The sequence below is a fragment of the Hordeum vulgare genome, chromosome 2H (assembly GCF_904849725.1).
Source record: "Hordeum vulgare subsp. vulgare chromosome 2H, MorexV3_pseudomolecules_assembly, whole genome shotgun sequence".
Lineage (NCBI taxonomy): Eukaryota > Viridiplantae > Streptophyta > Magnoliopsida > Poales > Poaceae > Hordeum > Hordeum vulgare.
Window position 1 is genome coordinate 629,455,159 of NC_058519.1, and position 23,199 is coordinate 629,478,357.

The 23,199-nt window shown below is 44.2% G+C and overlaps 2 protein-coding genes across 2 annotated transcripts; one reads left to right on the top strand and one right to left on the bottom strand.

Annotated features, from left to right (window-relative positions):
- The first annotated feature begins 2,228 nt into the window (after positions 1–2,228).
- Positions 2,229–5,847, top strand: LOC123428074 (farnesyl pyrophosphate synthase-like). Its single transcript, XM_045112238.1, has 11 exons — positions 2,229–2,790; positions 3,610–3,634; positions 3,746–3,948; positions 4,080–4,196; positions 4,301–4,389; positions 4,478–4,529; positions 4,794–4,889; positions 4,969–5,013; positions 5,091–5,180; positions 5,303–5,374; positions 5,554–5,847. The coding sequence occupies exons 1-11, from the start codon at positions 2,482–2,484 to the stop codon at positions 5,680–5,682; spliced, it is 1,227 nt and encodes a 408-aa protein (XP_044968173.1). The 5' UTR covers positions 2,229–2,481; the 3' UTR covers positions 5,683–5,847.
- A 7,471-nt stretch (positions 5,848–13,318) lies between these two features.
- On the bottom strand, positions 13,319–14,557 carry LOC123428839 (putative cyclin-dependent kinase F-2). Its single transcript, XM_045112964.1, has one exon. The coding sequence runs from the start codon at positions 14,555–14,557 to the stop codon at positions 13,319–13,321; it is 1,239 nt and encodes a 412-aa protein (XP_044968899.1).
- Between the last annotated feature and the right edge of the window lie 8,642 nt (positions 14,558–23,199).

The following is a 23,199-nucleotide window of genomic DNA, read 5'->3' on the forward strand; positions in this document are numbered from 1 at the left end:
GGAACACAATCTTAAAAAAGCCAGAAACATGAAGCTAATATTATGCTTATTCGAACAACTATCTGGGCTGAAGTTTAACTTCTATAAAAGTGAACTCTTCTGTTTTGGAGACGCAAAAGCAGAACAACTTACTTATAATCAACTCTTTGGTTGTGAGGGTGGTACGTTACCATTTACGTACTTAGGGATACCTATTCACCACCGAAAGTTAACTATTAAGGACTGGAAGTGTATCGAGGATCGGTTTGAGAAACAATTGAGCTGCTGGAAGGGCAAGCTACTATCCTATGGAGGACGATTGGTTTTAGTCAACTCAGTGTTGACAAGCATGCCAATGTTTCTTCTATCCTTTTTTGAAGTACGAGTCGGGGTGTGAAAAAGGTTGGATTTTTACCGATCCCGATTTTTCTGGCAGAGTGATGAGATCAAGACCAAATATAGGCTGGCTAGATGGGATACTATTTGTAGGCTAAAGGATCAGAGAGGTTTGGGGATTGAAAATTTAGAGGTTAAGAACAGGTGTTTGCTCAGCAAGTGGCTATTCAGACTCTCTGTGAAATCAGAAGGTATGTGGATACAAATTCTTAAGAACAAGTATCTACAGCAAAAAAACCTTAGCTCAGGCCACCGTGAGACCTGGAGATTCACCTTTTTGGAAGGGTCTAATGAGGACAAAAACGGCTTTTTTTAACAGGACTAAATTCATCATAGGCTATACTGAATCTACTAGATTCTGGGAGGATACTTGGCTAGGTGACGAGCCCCTAGCTCTTCAATATCCGCAGCTGTATAATATTGCCCAGCGCAGACAGACATCCGTTGCGGCAGTGTTACGTGAGACTTCTCTCAACATTCAGTTTCGCAGATCCTTAGTTGGCAATAGATGGGTTAGATGGCTACATCTAGTCAGAAGGCTAATGGATGTTAGTCTTTCTGATGATCCTCATAGTATTACTTGGAGGCTGACCTCCAATGGTACATTCTCGGTGAAATCAATGTATGACCATTTTATTGATAATTCACTTATTCCAAAATCAATGCATATTTGGAAGGTCAAAGTTTCCCTTAAGTTAAAAATCTTTATGTGGTTTGTTCATAAAGAAGTTGTTTTAACTAAGGATAACTTGGCCAAGCGAAATTGGAAAGGAAATCGCAGATGTAGCTTCTGTCAGACGCATGAAACAATTAAGCACCTCTTTCTGGACTGCCCTATGGCTAAAATCTTATGGCGCTCAATCCATATTACTTTTAACATTTCCCCGCCTACTAGCATTAACATGTTTTTTGGGACGTGGCTGGACGGGGTTAATGTTTCTTTCGCCAAACTAATTCGAGTTGGAACCTCTGCACTTTTGTGGGCTATATGGAACTGCAGAAATGACCTAGTTTTTAACAGACAACAATGTATTAATTTTTTGCAGGTCACCTTCAGGGCTACCGTCTTGATCCGCATGTGGTCCTTACTCACTCCCGTGGAAACCAGAGAGCCTTTGGTTACTGGGTGTGCCCGATGGGAGATGGTAGCTCAGGATATCTTCAGCCGATATGGATGACGTCATGCTGATAGAATAGGGAGTTAGTCAACTACGCCTATTTATATCATCGGTTTTGGCGTTGGTCGCCTTGTAATTTTTTTTTCGCAGTTTTTCGATCTACTTTGTACTTCTTTTAAACTGTTTTAATGCTTAATAAATGGCTGCCTGCATCACTCGTTGCAGAGGCCGGGGCGATGCCTTCTTTTGAAAAAAAAACGTATGTAGTACCACGTGCTGTACCGGCGTGGAATATTCAAATCGAAGCAGAGCTGCGCACGTAGCACGACGTTCGGTACTGGCGTGTAACATTCAAATCGAAGCAGAGCTGTGTACCGTGTACGCAGCACTTTGCATGCACGATCCTGATACTGGAACGCAAGAACTGTTCACTGTGGAAACTGGAATATGAATATGGACGTGTGAGTACCGGTACTAGCGCCCCCCTGACCGTGCTCCTGGCCTATCGACGAACCGTGAAACGCAGCACGGGCACGCACCGACGCCCGCGCGCATGCGGAGCCATAATTAAGAGACGAGAAAGATGCTCGTTGAGAGTGAGAAGCACCGGTGGATGGATCGGTAACGTATATGTGGCGTACGCGTTCGAAAGCGACCAGACGGAACTTAACTCGATCGGAAGCGACCAGACGGAACTTAACTCGATCGGAAGCGACGTACTACGGCAGAAACGTTATCGTGGCAGGGGAGGGCCCTGACCGCTCCGTCGCTCGCTCGGCTCGGCTCACGTCGCTGCCCCACCCCGTATCCGGGCGCGTGTGTCGCCGCCCGGCCGCGCGGCGTGCGCCACTCGGTACCCGACGCTTCTCGATCGCACTCCGGCCGGCGATCTATCCACCCAGTCACCTCACCTCACCCGCCTAGGCATCCAGTCTAAAAACAAAGCGTGGAAGGAAGCTAGTGGCAGCGCCGTATCCAACGAACGAGCATGGGGGCGTTGGCGGCGTCGATCGCGTCGCACGTGCCGTCGGGGATGCTGAGCGCGGGGCTGGCGGCGCTGGCGGCGCTGCCGAACCCCGGCGAGCTGGTGCGGAAGGCGGCGCGGCTGGAGGACGAGCTGCGGGAGCTGCTCCGGCTGAACGGCCGTGGCGCCGGGGCGGGGGCGGGGCCGGAGCAGGGGGCGCAGCAGACGCGGGAGCGGTTCCTGCGCGCGTACGAGCGGCTCAAGGACGAGCTCCTCAACGACCGCGCCTTCAACTTCGACTTCACCGACGAGACCAGGCAGTGGGTCGCCAAGGTACGTGCGCACCATGCACGCACCCACCTATGCATTGTGGTACGAGCTGTTCGAGACCGGATCGCCGGCCGGTTAAGGGATTAGTGCCATAACAGTGCCATGATACATCATACTACATGCGTACCAGCGCTGTTTCGTGTGTTACGATGGAGGGCTAAGGCTGTGGACGTGACGTGCATGAGTGTGGACGGAGTTCCGGATGACGCTTACGTGTTTAGTTACCATTATCGGCCTCGTGTGGTTGTTAAGTGACGCCTCTGCAGTCACAGATGTCCATCTCGCCGGGGGATATTTACGCGGATAAGAGGGAAAAGCATCTTTTGAGCTCGAGCTTAAACGCACCTGCATGAACAGTAAAACAGAAAATAATTCAAAACATTCTAAAATTTCTGAATTTTTTTGTCATGAACTTGGGTAAATATTCTAAGTGCCTGCAAATTTAGTTATATTCAAAGAATCAAAAAATATTTTACGGATTCAAAAAATGCCTCGCAGCACTCAAAGGGAAAAAGTTTTGTGTCTTTTTTTCCCCGTGTCTGTGTGTTAGAAACGTCTGTTAACAAACAAGGCAAATCAGGCTTACAGAGACTTGGCCTCCATTTTCCGTCGTTGCTGTTCTGTTTTACAACATGCATGCATGTACATGTACTACTGCGGTTTTCTTGTTCTCGACGACCCTTTCCTTTCCCTTTTCCTTTTGTTGTTTCAAAGTTCAAACTGTAGCTACCTGCCTAGCTCTGCATGCATGTTGATTTTCTACCGATGAGACCGAAATCAATCGTACTAATGGCCACCGATGTTTCCCCATTGCTCCTGCAGATGCTGGACTACAACGTGCCTGGAGGTGAGCAGCAGCTGGCCGATCACCCCTCCTCGTTTGCACGATGAGTACCAACGAGACTCTGTTGAACTTGTGTAGCTAGCTCTGCCTGACAATTGCGGTTTATCTCTCAAGGGAAGCTGAACCGGGGGCTGTCGGTGATCGACAGCTACATGCTGCTGCGCGAAGGGACGGAGGTTGACGACGAGGACTTCTACCTCGCCTGCGTGCTCGGGTGGTGCATCGAATGGCTCCAGGCGTCTGCGCTGGTGCTGGATGATATCACGGACAACGCCTACACGAGGCGGGACAACCTCTGCTGGTACAAGCTGCCCACCGTGAGTACTTCACTTCACCGCCGATCCGTCCACCACCCCCCACACAGTCCCAGTGCATAGGATCTGCAGTAGTTCATCTCGTGAGAGATGAGATGAATCAGTAACAAGAAAGAGTTCGTGTTATCTGTCAGGTTGGTCTGTCTGCGATAAACGACGGTGTGCTGCTGAAATGCCACGTCCAGGCCATCATCAAGCGCTACTTCAAGGAGAAGTTCTACTTCATGGAGCTCATGGAGCTATGGAACGAGGTAATCAACCAGGGCTCATGCACATGATCAAGTGCACTGCACCATCAAATCAGTTTCCAGTCACGACAGAGGGAAGTTGCATGATGTTGTCTTCGTTTCGACAGATTGGGTTGCAGACCGCCATGGGGCAGATGCTGGACCTCATCACCACCCACACCGGCGCCAAGGATCTCGCCAGATACAGGATCCAAGGGTATGCCATTAGAGTCCTATGCCTAAATAACAAGTTCCATAGCTCAAAAAGTAACAGTAATTACATATCGCCACCTTGTTTATGACAGGTACCGCCGCATTGTCAAGTACAAGACGTCCTACTACTCCTTCTACCTGCCGGTGAGTCTCTGGTCCTGAAACTGCGCTACATCTCTTTGTGTCTAGTTTAGACATGACTTGATCAGGTGACTTTAGTTTAGCCTGTGCTGGCCATTTTGCTGTCACTGAGAAATATTTACCCCATGGAACTTCATTACAGTATTTACACAGTTTGGTCTGTATAGAACACTTCACAAGCAAAATCATCACTCTGTATCAGTGAATGGAGATTCTGAGATTGATTGCTTTCAAAAAAATATATTTGAAACATTTGTTTTCATATAGGTTGCCTGCGCGCTGCTCTTGAATGGCGCGAAGCTGAGCGACTACGTCGAGCTGAAAAATGTACTGATTGAGATGGGAGTCTACTTTCAGATACAGGTCCGCTTCCCTCCCTAACTAAATGTTTCTTCTGTAAACTTCATCTAGCATGTATGGCTGAAATGCACTGCATTTTCAGGATGACTACCTGGATTGCTTCGGTGACCCTCAAGTTATTGGCAAGGTACAAAAGATTCCACCCTCTGTCTTCCTTACTGTTTCTTGCTGGATTCGGAGTTTCACCGTCTCACTGTGCTGCAGGTTGGAACAGACATAGAAGACTACAAGTGCTCCTGGCTAATTGTCCAGGCTATGGAACTGGCTAATGAGAACGAGATGAAAATACTATACGTATGAAATTAAGTCACTCATTTGAGTTTTCAGGCATCACCACTTCAGTGAAAATATCCATGGATTTGCTAGTACAGAGTACTAAACTGCATATATTTGCATGAACTATGTTGGTTTCTCAGGAGAACTATGGCAAGTCTTCCCCAGAATGTGTCGCAGCAGTGAAGAATGTTTATAAGGAGCTTGATCTTCAGGTATAACTCTTTCTATCCAGAGTTTACATTCTCCCTAAAAAGCTCTTTTGATGTTGTGTTAACCTGATGTTTACCGTTGTCCCTTTGTTTCTTATCTTTAAACGAAAAGAAAAGAAAACAGAGAACTGCCAAACTGATGAACTCTCTGCAAAATTTTGTCTATCTCCTCCTGCACCCAGGACATATTCTTGGAGTACGAGTCAAGAGTTTACAAGCACCTGGTTTCAACCATCGACGCTGAACCGGATCGTGCGATTCGGGAGATTTTAAAGATCTTTTTGAAGAAGATTTATAGGAGAAAGAAGTAGACGATCCTTTCCTGTTTTCATAACTATGATTACTATGGAGAAACCTTAAATACAGTACATTCCACGGATGGGGATGTCATGCGCTCCCTTGTACAACATGTATGATATGAACTGGAGAAGGCACTGCCTAGCCTTGGGATAAAGACCAGGAAGCATTAAGAATTACAATCTGTTGATAACTCTAAAGTATGCAAACAAGACGTTAAAGATATGAAACCGAAACATTCAAGATGTACATACTGCAACATATTTGCTCATAATGAGGCTAATAGAAATCTCATCTTTTTATATCGATCTCAGTATGTCTGAATTAAGAAAGTGAAATTCTTCAACGAACCACAACCTACGCATTCTATTTGCAGTATATATATATTACTTCCTCCATTTCTTTTTTACTTCCCATGGTAGGGTCGTCTTAAGTCAAACTTCTTAAAGTTTGACCAACTGTTTAAAAAAATATCAATAGTCACAATAGCAAATCAAATCTCCATAAAGTAATGGAGCCTCTAACATAGATTTGTCTCGGTATGTCTTGTTGTTAGAAAATTATGTGGTGGCACCTTATAGCCCTCACACAATGAACAAAGCACTAGATGCCCTAATCTACTCCTAGATTAGATCCATCATAGAATGCACTTTCATATTATATTTATTTGGTATAAATAGATGTTTATTTTTTAAATATACATTTGGTCAAACTTTACAAAATTTGACTTAAGACAAATGAAACGAATGAAGTACATATAATATTTAAAATAAATTGTATCCACAATAATACTTTTAGAACAACGTACAACATGCATGTAAAAAGATATATAGACCTCTGTGTGTGTGTGTGTGTCTGCAAATTTTCATGTAATAAAGTAATTGTTACACTTTCATATTTTCTCTCCTGGCTGCAAAGATAGTGATGAATTCCATATTTCCAATCACTTCGAAGTTGTTGGTCCATGCTGCTTAGTGGTCAGACCGGTAACCTGAGTTTGAAAGGGTATGGAAGTCCAAAGTCGAAGGAAAAGTTAAATTCATGTTTGGTTGCTCCTACAAAACATAATTCGACCGTGGATCACCCGAGAGTTTATGGATGTCACACAACGAGCATCATTTGTGATCGGGAGGAGTAGAGTGCTCGACACATAGCTTTCCGGTTATTATACGAAGGAGGTTTATATCTCTTCGGCACAAGCAAATCGTTGAAGCGTGTTGCGACTCTTTAACCCTCTTCGACGGAGGTCGTTGGTGGCGCACGATTTCAACTGGGGAAAGAGATATTGTGAAGCAAGAAAGAATCACCCCGACATTGTACTTTGCGTTGCAAGCATGTTCAGAGTGCAAGGAGCCTTCTTCATTGTGATTCGTTGGCCGTATTAGAGATGTAAATAGTATCTATAGGTTGAATTTTCCATGCTCACCTTAATCTCTAAGGAACATAACGCCTCTATGATGAAGAAGTTTAGACCCGTCAGCCTCCTAAACTGTGCGTTTAAGATCTTTACTAAGGTCCTTACTATCAGATTATCCCTAATCATGAATAAGCTTATTTCTTGCAACCAGTCTGCCTTTATCAAAGGTAGGTACATACTGGAAAGTGTGGTTACAGCCCATGAGCTTATCCATTATGTCGTTAATCTGAGGATAAAAGTGTAGTCCTTAAGCTTGACTATGAAAAAGCATTTGATAGAGTGGACTTAGACTTCCTCAATGACTTAATCAAATTTTGGGTTTTGATGATAGATGGATCAATTGGATCTGGCAAATTGCTCACCAAGGGTCTTTAGGTGTCAAGATGAATAACCTAGAGAGTGGTTCTTTTCTTACTAGTAAAGGGTTCACGCAAGGGGGTCCTATATCCCCAATTCTTTTCAATTTAGAGGTGGATGTGCTGACCAGAATGCTTGCCAAGGCCTCTACCAAAAACCTGGTCATGGGGATGGGTCACTCCATCATCCCTGGGGGTTTCATTAGCTTGCAATATGCTGATGACACCATCATGTTTGTGGACCATGACCTTGCACTTGCGAAGAACCTTAAATGGGTGCTCACTTGCTTTGAGTAGGTCTCAGGCATGAGGATTAATTTTGGCAAGAGTGAAATGATACCAATGAACTTGGTAAAGGAGGAGATTCAATCTCTCTCCAAAATCTTTGGATGCCCTTGGGGTAAATTCCCCATTAAATACCTAGGGATCCCTCTTCACCATGATAAACTATCTAGAGAAGACATTCAACCTTTGGTTGATAAGATTCTCAAAAGGATAGCTGGCTGGAGAGGGAAACTCCTCTCTTATGCAGCTAGGATTGTTCAGATTAAAGCTTGTCTAGCTAGTATCCCCATCTACCTCCTATCATTTTTCAAATTCCCTAAATGGGCAGTGGACCTGATCAACACCCAAATGGCCAACTGCCTTTGGAATGATTTTGAAGGGCCACAGGAAAATCCATCTAGCTAACTGGACTTTGGTGTCTATGAAGAAGGAATTTGGAGGATTGGGAACTCCCAACCTTCAAGACCTGAACATCTGCCTCTTGGGGGCTTGGATTAGGAGATATATAAATAGTGAAGGCAAGACTTGGAAGGACTTAGTAGCTAGACTCCAAGTACAAGCCTCTTCCCAACATCCTTAGTATCGAGAATAATGGTGGGGTCTCTACTTTTTGGAAAGGAGTGATCTGGGCATCTAGAGCTGTTAAATTTGGATGCAGATGGGTGGTTGGTTGTGGCATAAGTGTGAGGTTTTGGGAAGACCGGTGGTTTGGGTCCTCCCCACTCCCTGTCCAGTTTTGGGACCTGTACTGCATATGTAGAGAACAAAGCAGCACCATTAGCCGAGTGTGGGATGAGGGCACCCTAAAACTTACCTTCAGGAGGTCCTTCAGCCCTACAATCATGAACTCCTGGTATGAGGATGAAGCTATTGCCTCAAGTGTAGTTCTCTCTGATGAGACTGATGCACTAGTCTGGTAATACAATTATAGTGGTACATATACCTCCAACTCTCTCTATGTTATCATAAACTACAGGGGGATTACTCCAGCCTATATCCCAGCAGTTTGGAAGCTGGTGGTCCCCCCTAGGATACACATCTTCCTATGGCTGGTTGCCTACAATAAAATCATGACTAGAGATAACCTCCTGAAAAGGACCATAAAAAACCCAGTGACTGTGTGTTCTGTTCTGAACATGAATCTGTTCAACATTTGTTTTGTGATTGTGTATTTGTTGTGCAGGTTTGGAAGGAAATTCTATCCTTCTTTAACATGCATATAGGTTCCTCTGTCCTTTCCTTTTCCTCTTTTTGGGTTGCTGGAAAAAACTAGATGCCCTAAACATAGTAGTTGTTGCTGCTCTTTGGGTTTTGTGGAAACACATAAACAACATTGTGTTTAATGGGGCAGTTTGGTTGTGCATGAAACATATCTGGTCGCAACTCTCAGGAACAATCAAAAAATGGCGGCTGTTGTTCAAGGGCCACATGCTGGGGAAGATCGACGCATTCTGCCTCCATCTCCAACAATTGCTGAGAGGTCCATGAAGGATTGGGTGGGGGTAGATAGCTTCCAGAGTGAGCCACATGCTCTCAAGATGCTATCCAGGGTTCATACCGATGACGTGCTGAGCCCGACCTCGATCCTCCAGGCGCTCGATTCCCTTGTGGCACGCTATGCATGAAGGAGTCTCCAGAGAGAAAATGTGCCCTCTCTGGCACATCCCTGAGTTTTCTTTATAGCCTTCCTTAATGTCGTGTAATGCTCTGGGACCCGTGTTTGCCTCCTTAGGTGGCTGGTAAATATCCAGAGCTCTCCTTTTGTGTTGTGTTTTATCTTTTCTTTTACCTTTTTAGACTTGTATCTCGAACCTGATATTGTGGCTTCTTTATGAGTAATGGAGACGGGGAGCTCCTCCTTGTTGATCTAAAAAGAGATGTAAATAGTATTATTCTTGTATAATAGTATCTTCCACGGCTATGGTCTCAAGATTTTAATTGCATTACAAACTTATTTGAGCACATTAGTCTTGAGAGTGGCCGACTCTTCTTCTCCTTTGACTTATTGACCATGACCATTTTCTTTGACTTTGGTTGACTCCCTTGGACTTTTATTGATTTGTCGTATAGACCTAAATTTGAAATTCAAATAGAAGTAGTTGGGCCTGGATTGGGTTGCCATGAACTCACACCTTGGTGTTGAAATGACGAGACAACTAGCATATGGGCCTTAAAATTGGAATCCAAATAATATTCAAAACTAATAACTACATATCATTTCTTATTCCCATTAGAACATTGATGCTCATAGTGACGCTTTGAATTCAACAAATTGATGGTGATGGTATTTCATTCATAGTTCAAAATGAGGCACTATATATTGATCTAAATTTGAAATTTTGATTTGAAAGACACAATCGTTTTTAGTAACGATAAAAGGAGTTCAGTTGTGGCCTGAAGGAATCGTAATCTATATCTACTAATAAAAGAAGGATAGCTTTTGCCCGTTCGTCATGAATTGTACATAAAACCGTCTGTCTTTTCAGGGAATTAACCCCCGGTCCACCTTTAAGTGACAGAAAAACGATTCATTGTTTTCCATATTTTTAAAGAAAGAGCCCGCCTTTTTGGTAATTAACACGTGGTCCTGCAGTAAGTGATAAGATTTAATGCTCATTCGTATCTTGTAAACCCTGAGTCCCTAACTTTAATTTCAACATATTATATATGATATTTGATTAGAATCTAATTATATTTTTTTTACATGTTAACCATTTTTAAATGTTATTTAGGGTGCACCATTAATCAATAACACACTATATGTATTTCTTTCGCACCGGCGTTGATCCGGATTGCAAATGACCCCCCCTCCCCCGGAGCACGTTGAATCTCACCAAACTCTAACATGTTGGTTGCTCAACTTGTTGAGGTCGAAGAAAGATGTTGGAAGAGCAGTCATATACTCCCCCTGTTTTTAAATATAAGTCTTTTAAGAAGTTTCACTAGAAGACTACATACGAATATATATAGGCATATTTTAGAATGTAGATTCATTTATTTTTCTTCGTATGTAGTCCACTAGTGAAATATCTAAAAGACTTATATTTAGAAACACAGGGAGTATGTGGTTAGCAAGGAATACCACCAGGGACGGCAAACATATAGAAGGACCCCTAAGCGTTGTTGATCCTTTCTAGGCGCTACTCGAGGAATGGTCAAACATTCATGGTGCAAAGGCACACTCTCCAGCAATGACAGTTGCGATGCCCTTGAGGCTGCTCATAGTGGTAAGTAACATATAATAGTATCATGCATATGTTACTATTGTATGATACTATATTCATAGTGCACAGTATCATAAACTAGTATCATAGATGATCTCATTTATTGGCATGCATGACACATAGTAGCATAACATTTAACATGATACGATATCTACCTATGTTACTCTAACCCTCTCTCTTTTCTTTAATTACTTGCCACATCACCATATTTGCTAGTTCCAAGCCTAATACCCTCACTATAGCCAGCCTGACACCGCCAGATATGGACTGGGTGAAAGTAAATGTCGACGGTGCTATGATGAGCAAGGGATTAGGGTGGTGGTGGTGCAGTTGTGCGTGACCATCATGGCTTGTTCCGTGTAGGGGCTTGCCATTTTTTTTTACAAACATCACTCATTCCGAACACACCAAACTGTTGGCATGTTGGTGAGGCCTCCAGCTGGCTATGAAAGTTGGGTCGGAGAAGATAATCCTTGTGACCAATAACTGGTAGCTAAGATTCTTGTCTTAGCAGAGATCGGCCGGCCGGTCCAGGTTTGGCCTCATAGAAGAAATTAAGGTTTTACTTGCTGGTGTCCTTTACAAAAGGTGGGCTAGAAGAACAACAAACAAAACTGCTCATTTGCTTGCTTGGGAAGGTTGCTTAAATACTTTATGTAATACTTGGTTTAAGGTTGCTCCTTTGTGTATTAGTGACACTGTTGCAGCGGACTTGGTAGTGAACTAGAAATAAATTTTGCAGTGTTTCCCCTCCAATATTCATGCATGTTCCAGCCAATTTTTGCTCGATCTCTTTTTTTCTCTGTTATTTGTCACCTTCTAGCCCATCACGGCCCCTCAAGAGGTGACCTTCTTTTTTCTTTTTTCGAATTTCATTTTCTGGTTCTTGTTATCATTCGGTTTTATTTTTGTTTTTTATTTACTGTTTCTCTGTTCATATTTTTTCTACTTTCTGTTCTAGTCTTTCCTTCTTGTACATGTAAACACTTTGTAACTAGTTTATTTCACTCTTTTCCTTTTTTATAAATAAGTGTATTTATTTTATTCAACTTAATGTTCATTTGTTATCATATATTATAAAATTGTCTACTTAGGCTTTCAATATTTATTTATTTATTACTTTTTAGTGTTTTTTTTACTTTTTAGTCTATGTTTTTTTAATGTTTTTGATGTCTTATTTTTATTTTCCTTTTTATATTAATGGTATTAATCTTTAAGTCGGGTCGCAACTGCAAGATTTGAAATGTGACTGTAACTATAAATATTTAAAGTCAGGTCGCAACTGTAAATATTCAAAGTCGGGTGACAACTGCATGTATTTGAAGTCGGGCCGCAACTGCAAGTATTCAAAGTCGGGTCGCAATTGCAAGTATTCAAAGTGTAATCGCAACTACAAATATTCAAAGTCAGGCCGCAATTGCAAGTATTCGAAGTCGGGCCGCAACTGTAAGTATTCAAAGTAGGGTCGCAATTGCAATTATTCAAAATCTAATCGCAACTGCAAATATTCAAAGTCAAGTCGCAATTGCAAGTATTCAAAGTCTAATCGCAACTGCAAATATTCAAAGTCAAGTCGCAATTGCAGGTATTCATAGTCGGGACGCAATTACAAGTATTTATAGTCAGATCGCAACTACAAGTATTCACAGGCGGGTTGCAACTGTAAATTTTATTTGTGCAGCAACTACATGGAAAAGCTAGAATCAAGTTGTTTTTTATTAAGAAAAAACAAATTATTACATCACAATTCATATAATAAGGACACACTACTTCTTTGTACAAGAATATTTAGTGGTCAAAGTAGTTGAAGCTAACAAGCCATTACGTAACTTTTTTTGTTTATTCTTTTTTTCTCTATCGGCGATTTTTTTTTTAAAAGATGCAACGTGCAACAACAAAAATCGAATGAGTAGTTATTGGGTCATTTGGACGGGACGCATAGCAACAACAACCAAAAATATGACATGTGAGTCCAAAAGAATAAAATTATGGGCTAAAGGAAACAAAAAGAATAAATACAAAATACAATAATATTGTGTGAATGAGACCATAGAAAATCTCAGCTAGCTGAGTTCTAGGAGTGCCTATACATTATATACGTATGATGACCTGCAGTGTATGATACGAGGTGACTATACGTCTTGTGTGTGTGTGGGTGTATTTCTACCGAAGCAAAGGTGAGGAAATTTTCCCTCAAAATCTTCGTTCCTATTTTTTTTTTCTATGAAAATCCTTCAAATCGAACGAGGGCTTGGATTTGCAGTAAAGATGGGGTATAGGCGTATAGCCTTTGCCCGGTGTGGTGAAGGCCGTCTCTAGTTCTATCTCCAAAGCGAGCGCCGACGCCAAACTGTTCGCAGCGGCAGCTTCAGCTTCGGGGCCTTGGCGTCAGGGCGCCGGTCTCCGGGACAGCGGCGACAGGCATGCTGTCGGTGTCAGCGAACCACGGAAGTCGGAGCGCGGCGGCCGCATCCAGCCGCCTTTGGGGATTGCACGTGAGGAGCCCCTGGAGGACCTCGAACCCTTCCTTGGATAGCAGCGCCTCGGGGAACAGCTCGCGCAGCCGGTTCTCGGGTCCAGCAGCGGACCGTTGCCGCGCTTGCCATAGCTGCACCTCCTCTCCGAGGAGCGGCGAGTTCAAGGCGAACCAAAACGCTCTGTCGTCTGGCACGCCGAGCAGGTCGAAGATCTTGTGGAGCTGGTCGGCTTCGTCGTCCCCGTCGAACAGCGTCTTCCCGGTGAGGAGCTCCGCCATCACGCAGCCGATGGACCAGAGGTCGACGAGCGTGTCGCGGTCCGGTTTCTCGAGCAGCACCTCCGGCGCCATGTAGTACCTCGTTCCGGCCGTGCCGTCTTCCTGCTCGTCCGTGGAGAGCGCCAGCCCGTAGTCGCCAATCTTGACGACGTTGCCGGCGCCGCTGCCGTCCTGGACGACGAGGATGTTTTCCGGCTTGATGTCGCGGTGCACGACGCCGTTCCTGTGCATCGTCTCCGCGCCGGCTAGCAGCTGCCGCACGATGCAGCGCACGTCAGCCTCTGGGAACGGCCGGTCACCGCGTTGGATGCGCTCATGGAAGACCTGGCGGAGGTTGGGCCCGACGTATTCCATGACGAGGTAGTAGTCCCTACATCCGTTGGTGCTGGGTGTGCGCACGAGGCCACGCAGAGCAACCAGGGAGGCGTGGCCGCTGCAGGCCGCCATGAAGCAGGCCTCCCGAAGGAGCTCGCCGACCGATTCTTGGCTGGGCGAGCTGCGGAGAGTCTTCAGAGCGACGGTCTGGCCGGTGGCGCGGTGGCGCGCCTTGACGACGACGCCATACGTGCCCTCGCCGAGCGTGCTCACCTGCTCATAGCAGCGAGAGTTGCCCATGCGCCGCTTCCTCGTCGTCCTCCTCCTCCTTCCCTGGGCGACCTCGTCGATCATGGCGGAGATGGCGGCAATTCGCCTGGCGCTCAGGGTTGTACCAGCGACTAACTGGTCGATCATTTCGCAGATGTCGGCAACTCGGGAGGCGACCGTGGAGTCGGCAACTCGGGAGGCGACCGTGGACATGACTCCGGAGGCTGTCTCGTCGTCCGCTATATGGCAAGACGAACTTGTTCCCATGGCGTCCGCCGCCTGGTGGCGGTTGCGAGCCCGCGGGGAGGGCGTGCACGGTGGTCTCGTCGTCGTGCCTTGGAATACTATGGGATGCAGACATTATATGAAGCATGTTCCGGCCGATTTCTAGCCGGGTTCGGTGTAGAGTAGACGCGTTCTTGTTTATAAAGCCACCATGCGCATGCAGCAGGGCAATAAGCATACGAGTTGGAGTCGGTTTGCTACGTAGTCTTGGGCTCTTGGCCTTGGGTTTGCCTTACGGAGTCGGAATTACGGTCAAGGTTATACAGATCGGACTGTCTATATAACATCTAGATGTGACGTAATATCTCATATCTAAATATAATGTTATTTTTTAATGTTGATCCTATTTCCATCATTTCCCTTTTTTTTCATTCCTTCCATGTCTTTGACAACGTGGTGTTGTCAATGATTTTTTTTTTCTTGAACTGGTTGTCAATGATTTTTACTGAGGGGTAGGTGTTGGGCTGCTTATTTGTTATAGGCTTTTCTAAACTGTATTTTTTTAATAAAAAACCCACTTTATAGATTATGGCATAATGTCCATACAAATAGCATCCCGGATACATTCCGGGGACACACCACGCTAAACGCGACACTCTAGCTGATCACAAGATCGAGCCAACAGATGTGCAGCAACATTCTGCTTCCTACGCACATAAATATAGAACAACTAGTGAACAAAGCCTTAAGTTGCTTATTGTCCTGAATCACAGAACTACAAATAGATCGATCTTGGTCCAGTAAGTTGACACGCTGGACAACTGTCAAGCAATCAGAACCAAGTAAGACTTCCTGAATTCCTTCACACAATGCAAATTGCAATCCTCTCTGGATTGCAATGACCTCCGCTAACTCAGGAAGGATCACATCAGGAACACCAATACCATAACAAACAATGCAAGAACCTGAATGTTCTCACATCACCACACCTGCCCCCATGCTCTTGTCATGTGTAAAAATCACAGCATCAACGTTTATCATCACCTTACCTGCCGGCGGCGGAACCCAAGATGCTGTTGTAGAGGGTTCACGCCTATGGTTGGTAGTAGTAATGTACAAATGCCGCACTATCATGTCAACATAAGCTTTAACTTTCAGAGCCAGACTAGTAGGATGCTGAGTAATATTTTCTTCTCGTAGTTTATTTCTAGCATCCCAAATATGCCAACACGTGACTGCAAGAACTGTGGCAGAAAGATCATGGCAACTTGCCAAAAAAATCAACGATCGATGTTTTGCAATTTTTGAATCCTTTCCGACAAAGATGCAAGTTGAAGTAGGCTTTAACATCAGACCAAACCGCTTTTGCATAAGGACAAAATAGCAATGCATGTTCTATGTGCTCATCTGCAGAACATTGGACACAAACCTTAGAAGCGGGGATATGTCGCCGATGAAGTTGCATTCCTGATGGCAAGCAATCATGAGCGAATCTCCAAATAGTTATCAACATCTTCCCCGGAGCCTTGATTGCCCAAATTTTGTTCCATGAAATAGCATCACATTGTATATTAGAAGACAAACCACGACCTGACCTGTTGCGGGATACGATCATATTTGTCATCCTTGCCAAATGATAGGCAGATCGGACCGAGTATGTACAAGAACGTGTATGTGGCCATGACACAAAGTCAGTGTCCCCAAACCGACTGATGGGAAGTTGTAGAACTTGATCCGCAATCGATTCCTCAAAGACAGATCGGACTAGTTGAGTATTCCAAGTGAGGCCATCACCAGCAAAGAGCGAATTAAGCTTCCGTCCAGCCGATAGAGGAGTCAGCAGATGTAAAAGCTGTGGATTGACACCAGGAATCCAATGATCATCCTGAATCCTAATGGAAGCACCTTTACCCACACCCCATCGGACACCTTTCTTGACAAGCTCCATGCCATGAAGAATACTTCGCCAAGTATAGGAAGCAGACCGTGGACATTTTGCGCTCCAGAAATCTATATTTGGGAAATAATGTCCCTTAAGGACACGAGCACATAATGTAGTTGGTTCTGTGATTAGCCGCCAGCATTGCTTGCCTAACATAGCTTGATTGAACATACTCATATCTCTGAAACCAAGACCACCCATAGCTTTCGAACATGTCAAGCAGTCACATGAACGCCAATGCATCTTTCGTTTACCATCAGCAAAACCCCACCACTGATCCGCAATAATTCTCCTCATTTGCTCGCAAGTACCAACGGGAAGATGGAAACAACTCATAATGTATGTTGGAATCGCCTGAATCACAGATTTTAAAAGAATCTCCACTCCTTTCCTAAACAATGGTCTATCAGACATTCCATTGATACGCTTCCACATGCGATCATACAAAAATTTGAAAGTCATAGTAGTTGATCGCCCCACATCTGTTGGCATGCCAAGATAAGAATCTTGTAGAGACTCATTGAAAACACCAAGGATATGTTTAACCTCATTCTTGATCACCTCCGGACAACCATTACCAAAGAAGATAGAAGACTTATCCAAATTAATCTTTTGTCTAGAGCCCTGACAGTATAGGTGAAGGGTATCTTTCAAAGCTTGTACACTCCTCCTGTCACTTGTTGCAAAGAAAATACTGTCATCTGCAAACAGTAAATGGGAGATAGCAGGACCAAGTCGACCATTTTTAATACCATGTAGCACACCTTGGTTCTCCTGCTGTTTGAGCAAACATGACAGACCTTCAGTACAAAGAAGAAAGAGATAGGGGCTGATTGGATCACCTTGACGAATACCCCGGGTTGGCACCACAGGCTCTGTTAGATCTCCGTTGACCCGGACAGCATAACGAGTAGATGTAACACACCTCTTCACCGAGTATATCCAGGAATCAGCAAAACCCAACCGTGATAGACAACCATGAAGAAAATTCCACTCAACACGGTCGTATGCTTTCATCATATCAATCTTGAGAGCAAAGTAAGGCTTTTTCGCTCTTTGGGATCTTATCGTATGTAAACTTTCAAAAGCAATAAGAGCATTATCCATGATGAGACGACCAGGGATGAAAGCACTTTGATTCTCTGAAATCACCTCGGGCAGAAAAACTTTAAGTCGGTTTGAGAGTACCTTCGAGGCGAGTTTATAGAGGACATTACACAGGATAATTGGCCGAAAGTTCTTGAGATGTTGAGGGTTATTAATCTTCGGAATGAGCACAATCACTGAATCACAAAAACCAGTGGGGATGGTTCCTCCAGTCAAGAAACTCCGGACAGCGTTACAAATTTCGGTCTGCAGAAAATTCCAATATGTTTGATAAAAAAGAGCAGGAAAACCATCCGGACCAGGAGCCTTCGTAGGTCCCATTTGAAATAAAGCAGTTCTTATTTCGTCATCCGTATACTCTTTGATTTCAACCATATCATCACACATGAAAATTGTGGCCTCGGCCATCTAAGTTGTGACATCAGAAAAAAAATGAAAGCTACACAGTGCGCTGTATAGGAATTGAAATCGGGACCTCGTACTAGGGCGACAACCCGTACCACTCCGAGTGATAGCTTTCCTGGATGTTTAGGAAATGGAAAAGGTTTAAGAACATAGCGCAGAAGACATGTTTAAAAATTTTAAACTTTTTTACAGACTGTGATTTTTATTTTTGAAATGTCGCATATTTTTGAAAACATAAAATAAAATAAAATTCCGAAATGTATTTTTCTAATACAAATATAATTTGATAATTTTGATTTTTTTAAAGAGAAAACTTTGGTATTTCGGACAAATTTTGAAAACACGGATTTTTTAGAATGTGGACGCTTTTGAAAAACACGAATAAATTTATTACATTTTCATTTTTTTTCAAAAAAAATCAATAAAACATTTGTTTGCACCATACAAAAAATGTTCATGTATTTCCAAAGAATAATTGTGATGTTTTAAAAAATGGTTTATACAATGGAAAAAATCGTAACAATACAAGAAATACTTGTGATAATTTTAAGAAAGAAACTTCACACATTTAATAAAAACCACCACATTGTGGACCTCTCAATGAAAGCACCAATGTCGGTGTCAAAACCGGCCGATCTCGAGTAGGGGGTACGAATTGTGGATCTAGGATCGATAGGTAACATGAGACAATGGGGACGGTGTTTGGCCTAGGTTTGGTCCCTCTTGATGAAGGTAAAACCCTACATCGTGCTCTTGTTGTTATTGATGAGATAGTACAAAGTACAAAGTTGATCTACTGCAAGATCGATGTTGTGGTCTGATAACCCACAAGTATAGGGGATCAATTGTAGTCTTTCTCGATAAGTAAGAGTGTCGAACCCAACGAGGAGCTAAAGGTAGGACAAATATTCCCTCAAGTTCTATCGACCACCGATACAACTCTACGCACACTTTACGTTCGCTTTACCTAGAACAAGTATGAAACTAGAAGTACTTTGTAGGAGCGAAATGATAGGCTTGCAAGAAAGTAAAGAACACGTAAATAAAACTAGGGGATGGTTAGATAAAGAAACAACTACGAGTGTGGAAAAGTGGTGGTAGGAGTTGCGAAATTGTCCCTAAGCAATTGGCTACGTTACTAGATCGATAGCAAGTATCATGTGGGAGAGGCCACTGCTAGCATGTCATCCCTTACTTGGAATTCTTTGCACTTATGATTGGAACTATTAGCAAGCATCCGCAACTACTAACGTTCATTAAGGTAAAACCCAACCATAGCAATAAGATATATTGGTCCCCCTTCAATCCCATATGCATCAATTTCTATGCTAGGTTTGAAGCTTCTGTCACTCTAGCCTGCCAATACATAGTCCTATCAACATACAACTTACCCTATGGTGTGATCCACGTGCGCTATCATATGATGGGCACCAAAGGACATCAACATAACCACAAGCAAATTAAACCAACCATAGCAATTCATCAATCACTGATAGGACAACGATAATCTACTCAGACATCATAGGATAGCAACACATCATTGGATAATAATATGTAGCATAAAGCACCATGTTAAAGTAGAGGGTACAACGGGTTGCGGGAGAGTGAACCGCTGAATATATATGGGGGAAGATGATGGAGATGTTGGTGAAGATGACGGAGGTGTTGGTGTAGATCGTCGTCACACGATGATGTCCCAGACGGCGTTCCGGCGTTGCCGGGAGAGAGGGGGAGAGATCCCCCTCCTTCTTCTTCTTCCTTGACCTCCTCCCTAGATGGGAGAAGGGTTTCCCCTCTGGTCCATGGTCTCCATGGCGGCGGAGGGGCGAGAGCCCCTCCTAGATTGGATCTATCTCTCTGTATGTCCTTCTGTTTCTGTGCTTCCAGATTCTGCGTTTCACCGTTTCTTAAATTCCCGGATATCCGTAACTCCGATTGGGCTGAAATTTTAACACGATTTTCTTCCGGATATTATCTTTCTTGCGGCGACAGAAGGGCTCCAACCGCCTTAAGGAGTGGCAACAAGCCTGCCAGCCGCTGCCGTACCTCCTGGTGGTGGCTACAGGGCTTGTGGGCCCTCCGTGCATCGTCTCGCGTTGATTCTTCTTCCCAAAAATCATAAATAATCCAAAAAAAAATCCGCATAAGTTTTTATTACGTTTGGACTTTGTTTGGTATGGATATTCTGCGAAACAAAAAAACATGCAACAAACAGGAACTGGCACTGGGCAGTGGATCAATATGTTAGTCCCAAAAATAGTATAAAAAGTTGCCAAAAGTATATGAAAGTTGTAGAATATTGGCATGAAACAATCAAAAATTATAAATACGACGGAGACGTATCAGCATCCCCAAGCTTAATTCCTGCTCGTCCTCGAGTAGGTAAATGATAAAAAAGATAATTTTTGATGTGGAATGCTACCTAGCATAATCTTGATCGTATAATCTAATCATGGCATGAATACTAAAACACGAGTGATTCAAAGCAATAGTCTATCATTTGACATAAAGACAATAATATTTCAAGCATACCAACAAAGAAATCATGTCTTCTCAAAATATCATGGCCAAAGAAAGTTATCCCTACAAAATCATATAGTCTGGCTATGCTCCATCTTCCCCACACAACGTATTTAAATCATGCACAACCCCGGTTTTAGCCAAGCAATTGTTGCGTACTTTAGTGTTCTCAAACCTTTTCAACTTTCACGCAATACATGAACGTGAGCCATGGACGTAACACTATAGGTGGAATAGAATATGGTGGTCGTGGCGAAGACAAAAAAGGAGGAGATAGTCTGACATCAACTAGGCGTATCAACGGGCTATGGAGATGCCCATCAATAGATATCAATGTGAGTGAGTAGGGATTGCCACGCAACGGATGCACTAGAGCTTATAAGTGTATGAAAGCTCACAAAAGAAACTAGTGGGTGTGCACCCAACTTGCTTGCTCACGAAGACCTAGGGCAATTTTGAGGAAGCCCATCATTGGAATATACAAGCCAAGTTATATAATGAAAATTTCCCACTAGTATATGGAAGTGACAACATAGGAGACTCTCTGTCATGAAGATCATAGTGCTATTTGAAGCACAAGTGTGGAAAGAGGATAGTAGCAATTGTCCCTTCTCTCTTTTCTCTCATTTTTTTGTGTGGGCTCTTTGGCCTCTTTTTTTTTGGTGGGCATCTTTGGCCTCTTTTTTATAAATGGGCTTCGCTGGCCTCTTTTATTTCCTCACATGGGACAATGCTCTATTAGTGATGATCATCACACTTACAACTCAATACTTAGAGCAATGATGACTCTATATGAAATGCCTTCGGTAGTGTACCGTGACAATGATCTAGCATAGCAATGACATCAAAAAACGGACAAGCCATGGAAACATCATGCTAGCTATCTTACGATCATGCAATGGCAATATGGAAGTGGTGGCACATGTCATGAGACGGAACGGTGGTAGTTGCATGGCAATATATCTCGAAATGGCTATGAAAATGCCATAATAGGTAGGTATGGTGGCTGTTTTGAGGGAGGCTATATGGTGGGTGTAGTGCACCGGGAAAAGTTGCACGGTACTAGAGAGGCTAGCAATGGTGGAAGGGTGAGAGTGCGTATAATCCATGGACTCAACATTAGTCATAAAGAACTCACATACTTATTGGAAAAGTCTATTAGTCATCGAAACAAGGTACTACACGCATGCTCCTAGGGGAAAGGTTGGTAGGAGTTAACCATCGCGCGATCCCGACCTCCACACAAAGGATGACAATCAATAAATAAATCATTTTCCGACTTCATCACATAACAGTTCACCATACGTGCATGCTACGGGAATCACAAACCTTAACACATGTATTTCTACGAATACACAATTACTCACTAGCATGACTCTAATATCACATATTCATGTCGCAAAACTATTGCAAGGAATCAAACATATCATATTCACTGATCTACAAATTTTTATGTAGGATTTTGTGACTGATGGGGTTATAGTCCCAGGGTAGGGTCATAGGCCTGCCCTATAGGTCATACCCAAGGACTACCCTTCATAGAGGACAAGGCCCTTAGACAGTTCCGACTGAACTAAGGACTCCCCCCATCATCCAGTCGGTGACGAGCATTCGGAGCGTATTTAACGTACCGACTGAATTCCACTCTGTACATCGTAACCTCCCAGGAGGGCAACGGTCATACGTTTTCATACACCATTATTAACATTTAAGGCGTACGTTACCTGTAACGTAGGAATTTACTCGCCACTATTCCACCCCTGTCCACCGGGCCATATTAAGGGCAGCGCACTCTATATAAGCCGCCCTTCCCCACTGGTGCAGGGGTTCGCATTTACTGTAATCCTATATTCCACTCGACACTAAGCCCCCAAGAGCACTGAGACGTAGGGCTTTTACCTCCACCGTAGAGGGGCCTGAACTCATACATCCTCGCCGTAGCTAAGGCTCTGCCCATCCTTTCGTACCCTACACATCTACTGTCAGACTTATACCCACGACAGTTGGCGCCCACCGTGGGGCAGGCGTCTAAGCGACTTCCGGCGAGTTTGCAACTTCATATTATCATCATGTCGTCCGGCGGAGATTTGTGCATGGGTCATGAGATCCTCTTCGGTGCACCCTCCTTCATCGTCGACGATTCAGCATGGCTCCGGGATGCGCCTCTCAACGTCGAGGCGCTCCCCAGTCGCGGGGCTACGCACTTCCGTGCTGGTGCCCGCGACGTCCTTCTTCTCCAGCAATCGGCCCCGGTGTCGATCTTCGCCCCCGTCACGCGCCGCAACAAGCGGTCCCGCCGTCCGCGGCTCCAGCGTTGGGTGCGACACACCCAGGCGCGACAGAACGCGTCCTCTCAAGTGGCGGTCCTCGAGTCGGTTGTGGTCGCGCCGCCGTCCCAGTGCTTGGACTCAGTTCTGACTGAGTTACCTTCCGAGTACTTGGGTCGTGGGCCTGTAGCCGAAGTTCTCATGGCTGATTCCCATGAAAGTCCCCTCCGAACTGGTCGGAACGAGCACGAGGTCGGCGAATCATCCGGCGCTCGTCGTCAACACCACCGTTCTGCCAGTCGACGCACTCGCCAGAGCAACGTCGAGGTGTTCCGCACACCCGTCCTCAACCTGGCTGCTGCTGCCAAGATAGTGATTCCCCCCAACCAACTGATTCAGAGGCTGGTAGAGGGATCGAGCAGATCCGTGCCCTGTTGCATACG

Bases quoted from the DNA above. Each gene is read 5' to 3' on its own strand.
- LOC123428074 (XM_045112238.1), top strand. From the start codon at position 2,482: ATGGGGGCGTTGGCGGCGTCGATCGCGTCGCACGTGCCGTCGGGGATG. The intron at 5,014-5,090 runs GTACAAAAGATT...ACTGTGCTGCAG, and splicing joins ACCCTCAAGTTATTGGCAAG to GTTGGAACAGACATAGAAGA. The intron at 5,181-5,302 runs GTATGAAATTAA...TTGGTTTCTCAG, and splicing joins ACGAGATGAAAATACTATAC to GAGAACTATGGCAAGTCTTC.
- LOC123428839 (XM_045112964.1), bottom strand. From the start codon at position 14,557: ATGGGAACAAGTTCGTCTTGCCATATAGCGGACGACGAGACAGCCTCC.